This window comes from Prunus mume, linkage group LG4 (genome assembly GCF_029339155.1).
Source record: "Prunus mume cultivar Tortuosa linkage group LG4, ASM2933915v1, whole genome shotgun sequence".
In the NCBI taxonomy this organism is placed as follows: domain Eukaryota; kingdom Viridiplantae; phylum Streptophyta; class Magnoliopsida; order Rosales; family Rosaceae; genus Prunus; species Prunus mume.
In genome coordinates, this window is record NC_142701.1 from 20770672 (window position 1) to 20782856 (window position 12185).

The 12185-nt window shown below is 37.1% G+C and overlaps 1 protein-coding gene and 1 pseudogene across 4 annotated transcripts; both read right to left on the minus strand.

Annotated features, from left to right (window-relative positions):
- Positions 1 to 264: 264 nt before the first annotated feature.
- LOC103329619 (acid phosphatase 1-like) lies at positions 265 to 1485 on the minus strand (annotated as a pseudogene). The gene is made up of 2 exons (XR_016126140.1): positions 774 to 1485; positions 265 to 582 (listed from the first exon to the last, which is right to left on the minus strand). The product of XR_016126140.1 is annotated as an acid phosphatase 1-like (transcript).
- A 1517-nt stretch (positions 1486 to 3002) lies between these two features.
- Positions 3003 to 9318, minus strand: LOC103329620 (uncharacterized). 3 transcript variants are annotated; one of them, XM_089050544.1, is made up of 8 exons: positions 9140 to 9263; positions 5835 to 6009; positions 5340 to 5553; positions 5051 to 5217; positions 4245 to 4369; positions 4036 to 4096; positions 3515 to 3563; positions 3003 to 3349 (listed from the first exon to the last, which is right to left on the minus strand). In XM_089050544.1, the coding sequence occupies exons 2-8, from the start codon at positions 5997 to 5999 to the stop codon at positions 3270 to 3272; spliced, it is 861 nt and encodes a 286-aa protein (XP_088906670.1). In that variant the 5' UTR covers positions 6000 to 6009; positions 9140 to 9263; the 3' UTR covers positions 3003 to 3269. The 3 variants fall into 3 exon arrangements, with proteins under 3 accessions (XP_088906670.1, XP_008230339.2, XP_088906671.1); XM_008232117.3 differs by lacking the exon at positions 9140 to 9263 and adding an exon at positions 6692 to 6968; XM_089050545.1 differs by lacking the exon at positions 5835 to 6009 and having other exon boundaries at positions 9140 to 9318.
- Positions 9319 to 12185: the final 2867 nt, after the last annotated feature.

A 12185-nucleotide genomic window follows, 5' to 3' on the forward strand; every position in this document is an offset into this window, starting at 1 on the left:
CCCAAAAATGGAAGGCCCATTTCAATTGTCTATGCTCCTCACAGGTGGTCTTTTTATTATATCTTTGCTTTCACTCTGTTTTATTTAGCTTACCCTCTCTTCTAAAGTCAAACCCTCTTTCTATGAGGAGTTGTGTGGTTGTGCTTTTCTTTTCTCATCAACAACAACAACAACAACAAAAAAGGGTAAAAAGGCATGGCCAAGTGGCAATGCTTGGTAAAGCAAGAGGGTGTGTGAGCTTCTTGGCTCTAGAATACAGCAATAAGACTTAACCTAACTTTCCATTTAAATTTGCAAAGGAAAAAACCATACTAGGACAATCAAATGATATTAAAATATGGATAATAATAGTTATGCTAGTCAGACAATATTCTACATGAACTCATAAGTGGCATTCATACTCACCTTAAAATAAGCTTATGCCAATCTCGAAATCCTGCATTGATCAGATTCTCAATAGTAGCCTTTCTTTTCCCTTCACTGCGCCCAGTGAGCAAGAATACCTTAATTCCCAAACCCAACACCTCTTCATGGAGTTTCAAGCTGGACTTTATAGCGGGTGCCATGGCCTTCTCAACCCATCTATCAAACTCCAGATGATCAAAAACCTCCAAAATTCCCGACATGATTCTATTTATGTTAATTTTAGAAAACAATCTAGTCAATCAATGTCAAAATTCCACGCATCTTTACCAAATTACTATATTTTTGTTTTCCTCCAAACTATTCCATAAACCCAAAGAAAATTCTCAAAGGAAGTTCAAGAATCATACCCATAACCATGGTCAGCATAATACGGAAGATTGGAAGGCAGAGTGTCATCAATGTCAAAAATCCACGCATCTTTCCCATCACCACTCAATTCAACAGCCTTGGCAAAAACTCCAGCCTCCTTAGAGACCCTTACGAGATCAAACCCATGAGCCCCACCCGTCACTTATACTCTGCACATTCCTGTGGGATTGTTTTCCAGGGGTTGATGTTGTTAGCCTCCGCAGAAAATCTCCAGCTGGTACAGTGCAATTTAAACTCTTCCTCTAATTCACTGAAATGGGTCTCAGTGTTTTCGGGGTATTCGATGATCAAAGGCCTCGGCAGGAGGTGGGAAGTGAAAGTTTCCTGAGAAAACGCTAGGGAAAGTAAAGGAACAAGAAGGAAAATCTTCAAGAAAGTCATGGTGGTTGGGAAAGAAAGAAAGACTCTGAATTTGGAGGAATCAAATTCTGGGTAGGGCGTGAATAAAGAAGATTTTGTGGGTATCTGAAAAATCAATGGGAATTTGTGGAAGGGAATCTGTGGAAAAGTAAAATCTGAAGAAAAGCAATACGTTTCTTGGTGTGGGAATGAGAAACCCATATATGAACAGTAACCTCTGTGTTTGGGTTTTAAAGAGGAGAACTTTAAGAGAGTGGCGTGCGAGTGAAGTAATTACAGAGAGAGAGAGAGAGAGAGAGAAGATTTGCAAGTTGGTTGGCTTGTTGTATAGTTGAAGAGCTTGCTTGGAGAGATGGAGGGAAGATGCATGGCGGCACGTATACTCGTAGGACGACCTTCAGATGTTGTGGGAGTGTAGGACCCACCCTCGGTCTGCAAGTATAGACAAATCAACTCTTTTTCGTTAACTTCCTTCCTATTGCCATTGGGATATATTGACATTCCCTTTACCTACGCAGGAAATTGAGCAAGAAAAATTGGACGCACCTCCTCGCCATAAGGCCCCAAGAAGATCCAAGTCCACAAGCCTGTGACATAAGTAACTAGGCCCAAACCCAATACAAACAAGACCGAGTCGCCTTGTCCTGTGATGGGAAGCTTCTTAATGAGGGGAGCTGTGTTGAGGGAATCGTGTTGTTCAATAATAACTCTACAATTGACTATTAAGTTGATCGGATGAGTATTGAAGGACCCCTCAATATAATTCCTCATTGCAATGATCGGATGGGTCTATTTGTTTTAAATAAAAGCTTGCAATCCTTTTATCCAAAACTTATGTCTCATATAATGAATTATAGCATCCATTTGAAGCTGATAACTAATGTTTCTTTTTTGTCACCACAATATTCAATATTAATCCTTGAAGAGGACTCGAACCTCCATGCTCTTTAGCACGAGATTTTAAGTCTCGCATGTCTACCACTTCACCACAAAGGCATCTTGAAAGTGAATCGTATTCCATGAATATGATACCTATCTAATGCGATGTATGGAATATATGACAAAGGTGGAGTGTTAAGAGTATTTTTATTGATTTGTCATGTCATATAGGCCTGAGTCAGACATCCAATCGCTTCCCTCTTACTAATTGGAATCAAAGAATTAGTAGATCTGTTCCGCCCAAAATGGGAATGGGCTAGGGTTATGAACTTATAATCTATAATTTGATGATCAAGTCGATTCCATGATTATAAGTTCATTTCATACTAGACCATATCGAAATAGGGTTATATACATTTTAATTATGAGAAAGGGTCATTCAAGTGTATCTAAATAGGTACTATGTTTACATATGGATCCCTATGTCATTACATTCCATTTAGGATTAGTAATAGACATAATCGGACCTGCTTTTTACATATCTCCTGTTATTTGGGATGGGACCCTATTCACTTCCTTGGGCTTCTATTGAATCGAGAAATCAATTTGATTGTCCATCTCTTTGATGTAATAATATATTTGATAATATTATATATATATATATATAATATAAGGCATCCTCTGGATACTTTTTTTTTTTTTTTTTGTAAGTACCATGAGGTATCTGGGCCAGCTTATGCGCACCTCGACTAATCATCACTTCCGAAACTAAGCCAGCTTTCTCTTTTAGTCTATATACGTATGATAATTTGCTTAGTTGCTTCATCTGATCTGATGCATGTACTATGTGGAAAAGAATGCAATTTATATGATGGTAAAGAATACTGAACAAATTCAGAGTGCATGAACTAACATAACAAAGCAAAGGCATTTCAAGGATAATGAAAAAAAGAGCGACATACCCCATCTAAATGGAACGAACGACCACATATCTTGATAATTGGTAATTCACAACCAACGGATAATTACATAAGCTAAAACCATCAAGACTACCAATTGGTCTGCAAATTCTCAAGGCGAAATTAATTTTATAAATAATTGAAAAAATAACGGAGCTGCTTTTGATAATTATACAAAGGTTTTATTTGTCGTGTTTTACAAGTCTTTATGATTTGTTGTAGAATGAAAATTTTCTAATTTTCTTCATGGAAACTCGCACATGACTACATTGATTCTTATGTGGATGTCTCGGATTTTGGTTTCTCGCCCTTCAATGAAGTAAACATGAAATTACCAGAGAACATAGCTTCTTTATCTGCACAATCAAATTGCACACTGTTGTCAGACTGAACTTGTAGGCATTATATATCTGGTGAAGAGATTGGAAGTTTATGTGCAATCTTGAACTTGATAGGAACTCATTAAATTATCACAAATACCAAATTCCCAACAGGAAACAGAAAGAACAAGCAATGAATACCTGTCAAGGACAGGCAACTAACTTCCCGGCGAATATATCTTGCCATTGCCTGCATATACAAAAACGTTAATTGCAATTGTTCGCATCATATAGATCTAAAAACTTAAAAGACATAAGAAAGTTAACCACTACAACCCCTACTCCCTCATAAATTAAAAACCAGAGAGAATTTTGATTAAAAATGCAGGTAAATAAGGCAACATCTTATAGAGAGAACTAATCTACAGACATGAAGCTGGGTATCATATATGGCATTTGTGTCCATGGGCTAACTTCAAATATTACACATTTTGCTCACTTATCACCGGCCAATATATTCACTTTTTCTTCGGTGTAGCAGAGAGTACTTATAAAGTCAGGGTGGAGGTGTTGTGGCTTAGCTACAAAAGCAACAGTTCTAGCAACCCCGAGGAAAAGAACACTTCTAGTAATTCCAAACCTGGAAAACTACACATTCTCCAGTGTATCAACCACAAAGTGAAATGTAATTAGATAACACAAGATCAAGGATGAGAACATGCCTGGACTGCTCGTGATGCATCACCATTTGGTTGTGATGAACCATCATCAGAAAAGACATTCCTGCAAAGCAGGTACAGATGGTTAATACATATTTCCATGTTCAAATGGTTGAGAATATTTATGTTGGGGCTAGTATGGGAACACCATCCAATGACATAGAATATTACTAAGGGCGGGGGAACTATAGACCAAGCTTGGGAAAGATTACCTCCAAATCACATTTTGCAGCTCATCCTGCCTAGCCTCCGGAAGCACGGCAGCATCATAAGCAACAATATTCCCATAGAATATCTTCTCCAAATCCTTCATCCATTTAGTCAGTAATAAGTTGACCTGAGATTTCAAGGGTAAATCAATTAGCATGCATAACTGTAAATCCTATGCTATAATATGCTGCATAAAAAACAACCTAATATGTTGTCTGAGCTGAGTTATTAGGGAACTTCAATATGCATAACGTGAAAGATGTTACATGGAATTGGACATAGCAGCTCCTAAAATAGTGGACAATAGGACAGAGCTATACATGAATGTTTTTGGGAATTGAACAGACTAAGCAAAGCATCTATTTTGGTTTTAGTGTGCATGAAAAAAAAAAAAAACCCATATACAAGGTGAAAGAAACAATACATTATCATGTGCACCAAAATGTCGATAGACCAACTTCATAACACGGAAACAGTCCTATAAATCATGGAAAGTCTAAGCAACCTCATGCTTAATCGTAAGCCCCCTAAAATTACAAATAGTATAGCAACCATGTTCTCATAACCTCTTATACCAAAAGCACAGCAGTTAAAACCTAAGAAACAGATTCATTCTGGAAAATTCCCTGTGTTTGTTGAACCATACTAAACAAATAACTTAAAATTCTTTTTAAAAACAGTTGATGACCTCCAATTTGATTTATACTTGTTATCTGAAAATAACATTAACAAGAAGCAACTAAACTGTCAGGAAGCATTAAGTTCAAAGCGGATTATGTAGCTTAACATAAGAGAACTGATCACATACCCCAGCCTTAGATACTCTAAGTTCCACATCGTGATTGTAAGTCTCATATATGTATTGCCCAAATTCAACTCCTTCCTTTCCGTCTTCTTTCAACCGGCGTAAGCAAAGCCACATATGAAGTACAAGTAGAGAGAATGTTGTCTTAAAGGTTTTCTCCAAGTTGAATACTGCATATTTTGCGAGAAAAGTTTAGCTCGCCATTAAGTTTGCTTTAAAAACATTGCCAATTATCCTCATATCTACAAGATTATTAAAGAAAATACAGAGGAAAGAAGAGAGAAAATTTGACCTTCATAAATGGCAGGTTTATCAACTTGTGAAATGATTCGCTTATATACCACATTTGCTCCTCGAATGGACGTGCTTTGTTTGCTATAAAACAGCATCAGCCTAAGAATTGCATGTTTAAATCCCGCATATTGTGGCTCTTCAATTCTTAATGGGGAGTCTGGGGCCAAAGCCAATGAGCATGGCTTAGACCAAAACAGTTTGTCCGGATTTACCTGTTGAGCATTGGTACACTAAGTCTCAGCAATGAAATAATTCTAGAAGCTTCAGCTTGACGAAGGCCAACAACACACAGACACACAAATACATTATCACAAGAATGATTCATGGCTAATGATTTAATTTCCAGATAATCTATGTCCATTAACAAGTAAATCATCAAACTTAATTTAAACTACAACCAACTATTACCTAAATTAGCAAGTTCGATTTCCAAACACAGACACAACTGAGTACCTTGCACACATAAATGCAGATGGGTAGCTAAAAAACGTACCACTGGCTCACTAGGGAGAGGTTTTTCCACATCTGGAGCCACAGCTGCAGCAGCCCTGCCATAGCTTTGGCGAGAAATAACATAAAATTCATTTTTGAGATTCAAGTTATGCTGTGAACCCAACCTTGGGAGCTGAGTAACAGCTCTGCTCCATCTTGGCAACATTTTAAATTCTCTATTCAAATTCAAAGAGACATTTCTTTAAATTCATACATGAGAATCATACAACATCATTATATAAACAATTGTCATAAGCACGTTGATCAAACTTAACAGTAAAGGCTTGAACCAAATACCAAGAAATCTAGAATCGTGTCTTTTCGCAGTTTCAATTATCTTCTCATCAACCAAACAAAATATAAATACAAATGAGTATGAGAATCAGTTCACAATGAAATATGACTTAGGCCCGTATCAGATACGCAGTCGAATATGCTCCTAGGTTCTTGACACAAGTATCAAACATTTCGGATACGTTTCTGGTCAATCTTGAAGCCAGAAGCCAAAGAGAGGGAGAAGGAAAAATTCGGAAAGAGAGATGAGAGGAGAGGAGGAAGAAGAAGAAAAGATAAGACGTACGCTGGCCACTGCGTGTGAGGAGGGAGAGAGAGATGGTGGAAAAAGGAAAAAGGAGCGGCCCAAGCTCGAGGGCTGGCATTTTGTACCCCAACATCGCAAAACCGACCGAGTTGTTACCGCAAAGAAGCCGACATGTTACGAAAGCAGACCAAGATCTGCGGTTCCTTATACCGACCGCAATCTAAGGTTGCGGATGCGGTTACACAAATCCAAAAATTGCGGTATACCTCACCAACTGCAATATATTTCATATTTATTTAAATAAACATTTATGGTACCTAAACAAAGAGGAGAGCGAGAAAGAGATGCAGAGACGGCGTAGAGCTTTCTCACTTCAATCTCGAACTCTCAACGCGAAGCTATCTCTCCTCTCCTTGTCTCTGATATCTCATCGACCTCTCACTGCTCTCTGTCTCAGTCTCTCACTATGCTCCTCTCTGCTGCTCTCACCGCCACCTCTGTTTGAACTTTCTCTGTGTTTCGAGTGGAAAGACCCTAATCTAATTGTCAAAAGTTCAAAACAGATTTTCAAGAAATATTGCACCGATAAAAAAGATGAGTTTAATAAAGCAAAAAAAACTTGAGAAGTGGGAGGCAGGGACACGTGAAAGAAAAGGAGAGGCAAGATAGGTGTTGGTCCTTTAAGGAAAATAATATTGTATATTAATCTAATATGTAAATGAAAAGAAAAGAAAACAATATCAGACAATATATATATATATGTAAAAAGTAAAAAGCATAAAACATTTAAAATATCAGAAAATGCTCTTGATTAATACAAACATTAAGAATTAAAATTATTAATTAAATAAGGATATTATGATAAATTCACATTTTTTCATATTAAAAAATTTCAAATTCAAATAAAATTCAAATAATGGATCCTACACAACTACTCATTATCTTTTTTAATTCTAAAATAAATTAAATTTTTTTAAAAAATAAAAAAAAAACCTCCTGCAGGCGCGAAAGCGCTTGCAGAGAGGCTAGTATATATGATATATTTTCTTATTCTTTCTCTCTACCTGTTCGACTTTTATTCTTCTCTCTCTTCAATCTGCAATTTCTTTTCTTCATTCTCTCTCTTTCATCTCTTTCCCTCTTCTTTTTCTCTGTCGATTTCTCCCCCTCTCTCCCTCTTTCTCTATCAATCGTGGATACCACATTTTTGTGGACTCCAACCAGAGTTGCGGTTCTACCGAATCACAGTTAACCGCAACTTTGCGAACGACAGCGGTTTGAAATTATGCAATACCGCATTGTCTTGAGCGCTTTGCGGTTTGTCGGAAAAATTGCGGTTTTCGAACTGCATCCACCCCTACTCATTATATAAGAAGTTATACTCAAAATCAGAAAAAGGGGATGAGCAAGCTTGGCTGATCCAGGATTTTAATCTCAAGGGGCAAATGTATAAAACTTCCAAAATATTTTTACCTCAAGACTTCATTATCAATACAGGAAAAAACATCTTCTCTCACCTACTTCATGAAGAACAAGTGGCGGATCCAAGATTTTAATTCCGAGGGGTCAACGTGTAAACTTCCCAAAAAAAAATTTACCTCGAGACTTCATTATCAATACATGAAAAAACATATGTAACCTACTTCATAAAGAACTAACCATAATTCCTGAGATAAGATTAAATGATAATCAACTCAGCTATTTAACTGACACCAAAACTATGAGAAATGGATTGCAACAAGGTTCCAATGTCCTATATATAGAACTTGTGAAATGGGAGATGCTATATAATAGTACTCTAGCTTAGCCTTATTGTTGTGTACAATTATAAATGGGCAGTGTTATAGAAAGGTTGCATGAGTTGCCACATGCCGATGATTGCATAAAATACACCATGCAATTGGATGTTTCCAATATCAGCATCATCATAAATACATAACATAAAATAACAATGCCATTAACTTTTTTTTTTTTTCCTAGTTAGTGGCATAGAATAACAATAACATAAACCCTTAACTTTTTATATCTCCATATTGGGTTTGGATGGTTGTAGATTGTACTGGGCAATGTCATAGTGCTCTGCTACTCTCTATGCACTGCCCTACTCTAGAAAAACAAAAAATAAGATAAAGCCAGACCCCAAATTAAAAATCCTCATATATCTATCTATGTACGTTCTTCTACTCCCGATTTCATCAATATATCAACCCCCAAGACAAACCCATCTAACAAGCAAACTGAGAGGGCCAGAGAGAAACAAATAACCCACAAACGCATCTAAGAAGAAAGCTGGAGTCCTGCACACAAAGAAGCTCATATGCTCCTTGGGGCATTTCGTCAAACAGTTAGTGTGCATCCGGGGTCGCCCACCAACCTTCCACGAGGTCAACATCTAAGTTTCGTGGATATTTTATGATGTTCACCTTAATGGGTCAGCAATGCAAGCTATTCTTATACTTTAACACATATACCAACATAAAACACTAACTCTAAAGCTAGCCTTCATGCATACACTATTGAGGAAAAACCTTATTTTGGAGCTTAGGTATAAGAGTTTTACGCACGTAAAGCTTAGCACATTCATTTCAGCAAACAACAACAACACATGCATTACATACAGTTCATGTGAAAGAAATTAACCCGGAAGAGAATCGGATCAAATGATCAAACCCCAAGTAAAACCCATGTCATATAATCTACAGAAAATCAGGAAAGAAAGATTAAGGAGAAAATGCAGAAAGAGAGAGAGGATGCTTTGCCTTTACCTTCTCGCAGAGTGGTAAACGTAGGACTAAAGAGCCCCGTTTGTGAATCCAGCAAACGCAGCTCAAAAAAAGATGGACGAATTCATGGCCCAAAAACCTCAGAAAATGATGGGCAACGCGTGATAAATCTAACAACAATGGCATCGTAGGTGTGGAAGTATGTCAAACCCCAAGTATTTTCTTTTCTTTTTTTCTTTTTCATTCGATTTTTTTTTCTTTGAATATGAAATATATAAAAAGGCCCATATTGATAAAGGTTGGTATTAAATTTGACGGAATAAGCCCCTTGGGGCCAATCATCAATAAGATGATGGCCTATTATCCTCATACTTCATTAAAAATAAAAATAATAAAAATAAGATGACGGCCTAATTATCGCTTCTTCTATTATCAAGAAAAAAGAAAAAGAAAACAATAACATTTTTTATCGTTGATACAAACACTATTCTAGTTTAATCTAATCTAAATTGTAGGGATTTGAATTCGAACTTACTTGTATGTACAACACATCCGCTCTATCCAAATTGACCAAGTATTGCATTTTTTTAATACTACACAATCCCTTTACAACAAAATAATTATATATGTATATGACAAATCGTAATCACACTTTACTACATAACTTATAGCTTTTGGATTTATGAGTATTTTAGAGATGAGACTTTGATTGCACATTCATGTTTTCTAACTGATTTTGCTTTAAAATTTTACCACTTTCATGTGCGAGAGAATCGAAAAACTACATGAAAGTTGAACTACAAAATTAAAGGCCCAACCTGAGGGTTGCACATGCGCCTATATAAATACAACGCCACCCTATATCATGGAATTATTCTAGGATCTAAATTTAACAAACAAAAACTAAGGTTGGTACCATCCAACCATTTTATCAATTAAAATGATCAAAACCTAATGACCTCGTGGAAGGAGTTTCCCGTTGGGGGAATAATATGATTGGGTTGCAACGAATTTGGAGTATGGAACTTCCATTTGAATTTTTTGGGCTTTTACCCCAACACGAGGATAATACTTTTATGCCCTCATCTCAGGGACCCGCAAGAGAGAAAGAGAATTGTGGACCCCACTGAAGATCACTGCAGTCTACACCTGACCTCCGACTCTTCTTTCCGTTTTTTTTTCCCTCACAATCGCCCATCTGAATATTACACCAACTCGTTTCCTCTCCTCTCATGATGACCTAGTCTACTGGTCTACACTGCTTTTTATTACTCTCTTTCTTTATCTCTCTGTGTTTTTAGTAGGAAAAAAGAAAGAATAATAATGGATGGAGTGGTGATGGTTGGCAAGTTTAAGTAGTTGCAATTAAAGAAAAGGAAATAAGAAATGAGGGAATTCATAAATCAGTTGTTATTAATGAAGAAAGTCCATTAATATTTTAATTTGACGATGCTTGTTTTATTAGATTTGTGTGTGTGTGTGTTCTTTACGTTGGTTGTGATTGTAGCGGCTGCGGTTACTCGGTAGCGGTTGGTTGGTGTTGGCCTTTGTCTCGATGGCGGCGACAATAACGACACTAGTTTGAGTTTCTCTTTGGGAGAACGTTGGGTTTGTTTTAGGGTGTTTTGTTGTTTAGGTGTATATTAGTGTTTTTTGTAATAAGTGCGGTAACTTCTCGTAGTTTCTGCATGGTTTGGGTGTCTCTTTGGAAGATTTGCGTTGTCCTTAGGTTAGGTTGTCCTTAGGTTAGGTTAAGGGTCCTTGCATGGCAAACTGAGAAAATTATTCCCCGGATTTCTTCGACTGTGTGGCATGGCTTTTGGAGGTGTATTGTAGAAGCTGGATATTGTCGATGGATCCCTGCACTTTGGTGGTACGATTTGGGGACGTTTTGGACGCAAGTTTTGTACAAATGAGGGACGCTTTGGACGCAAGTTTTGGGCAATCCTTTGACCGCTATGGATGTAAGTTTTTGAGGCCGTACGAATGAGGGACGCGCAACCCTATATTATATATAGTGCATATTATTATTAACATAGTATACATAAATAAAAGAATACCACATTGAGAGACATGACCTCATCAGCTGCCTCAAATAAATCTTAGGACTTAGTACATTTGGTTGGTTTTTTCTTCTATTAGGAATTATTATAGGATGAGTTAAGATTATGGGGGCATCGTCATTATTCACTGGCCTAGGTCATCCTTCTTGTACCTAGACCACTTAACTTGACCTAGGCCATCATGACTTACCTAGGTCACTTCATTTGGCATTGTTCAAAGAGCTATGCCACTTTCAACATTGTTCAATGGCTAGGCAATATTTTGATGGCCCATATTTATATTGATGAAGAAAAATGTTTCTTCTTGACAAACATTCAAATGATTTGAAGATGAGGCCAACAAGTGGGTACCTAGGGACTTCTCATTCAAATGTCAAAAAATAAAGCACAACTCCTTATTTATTTAGGTCATCCCTCACATGACTTGGTCGGCTTATTCCCCTAGAGCGCTTCACTTACCTAGGCAATATTACTTCACTTCACCTAAGTCACTTACTATCCTAGGTCATCCCTACTTACCTAGACCATACTTCACTTTCTCCTAGATCACTTCATTTCCCTAGGTCATTCTTCATTGACCTAGGTGACCTAGGCCACTTCACTTACATAGGCCATCTTTCACTACACCTAGTTCACTTAATTATCTAGGCTATCCTTACTTACCTAGGTCATACTTAACTTCCACTAACTCATTTCCTTAGTCCATTCTTCACTCACCTAGGCCATCCTTCATTTACCTAGGTCACTTTATTTCACCTAAGTCACGTACTTACTTAGGTCATACTTCATTTCTCTTAGGTCACCTTATTTCCCTAGTCCATTCTTCACTGACCTAGGTCATCCACAACTTACCTAAGTCATCACCACTTCAGGTATAGTGCTTTTTTGAGTAAAGGCATCAACCGTATGGTTCAATCCCTTTAGATTTATTTATACATATATACTAAATACTAAAGTGGTTTAGTGTAAACTTGTCATTTATAATCTTCTAGACAGCCATACCCACAACTTTGGAGAAGGAAATG

Bases quoted from the DNA above. Each gene is read 5' to 3' on its own strand.
- LOC103329620 (XM_089050544.1), bottom strand. From the start codon at position 5,999: ATGTTGCCAAGATGGAGCAGAGCTGTTACTCAGCTCCCAAGGTTGGGT. The intron at 4,097-4,244 runs GTAATCTTTCCC...CCTGCTTTGCAG, and splicing joins CTGCAAAATGTGATTTGGAG to GAATGTCTTTTCTGATGATG. The intron at 3,350-3,514 runs GTATTCATTGCT...TTGATTGTGCAG, and splicing joins TAGTTGCCTGTCCTTGACAG to ATAAAGAAGCTATGTTCTCT.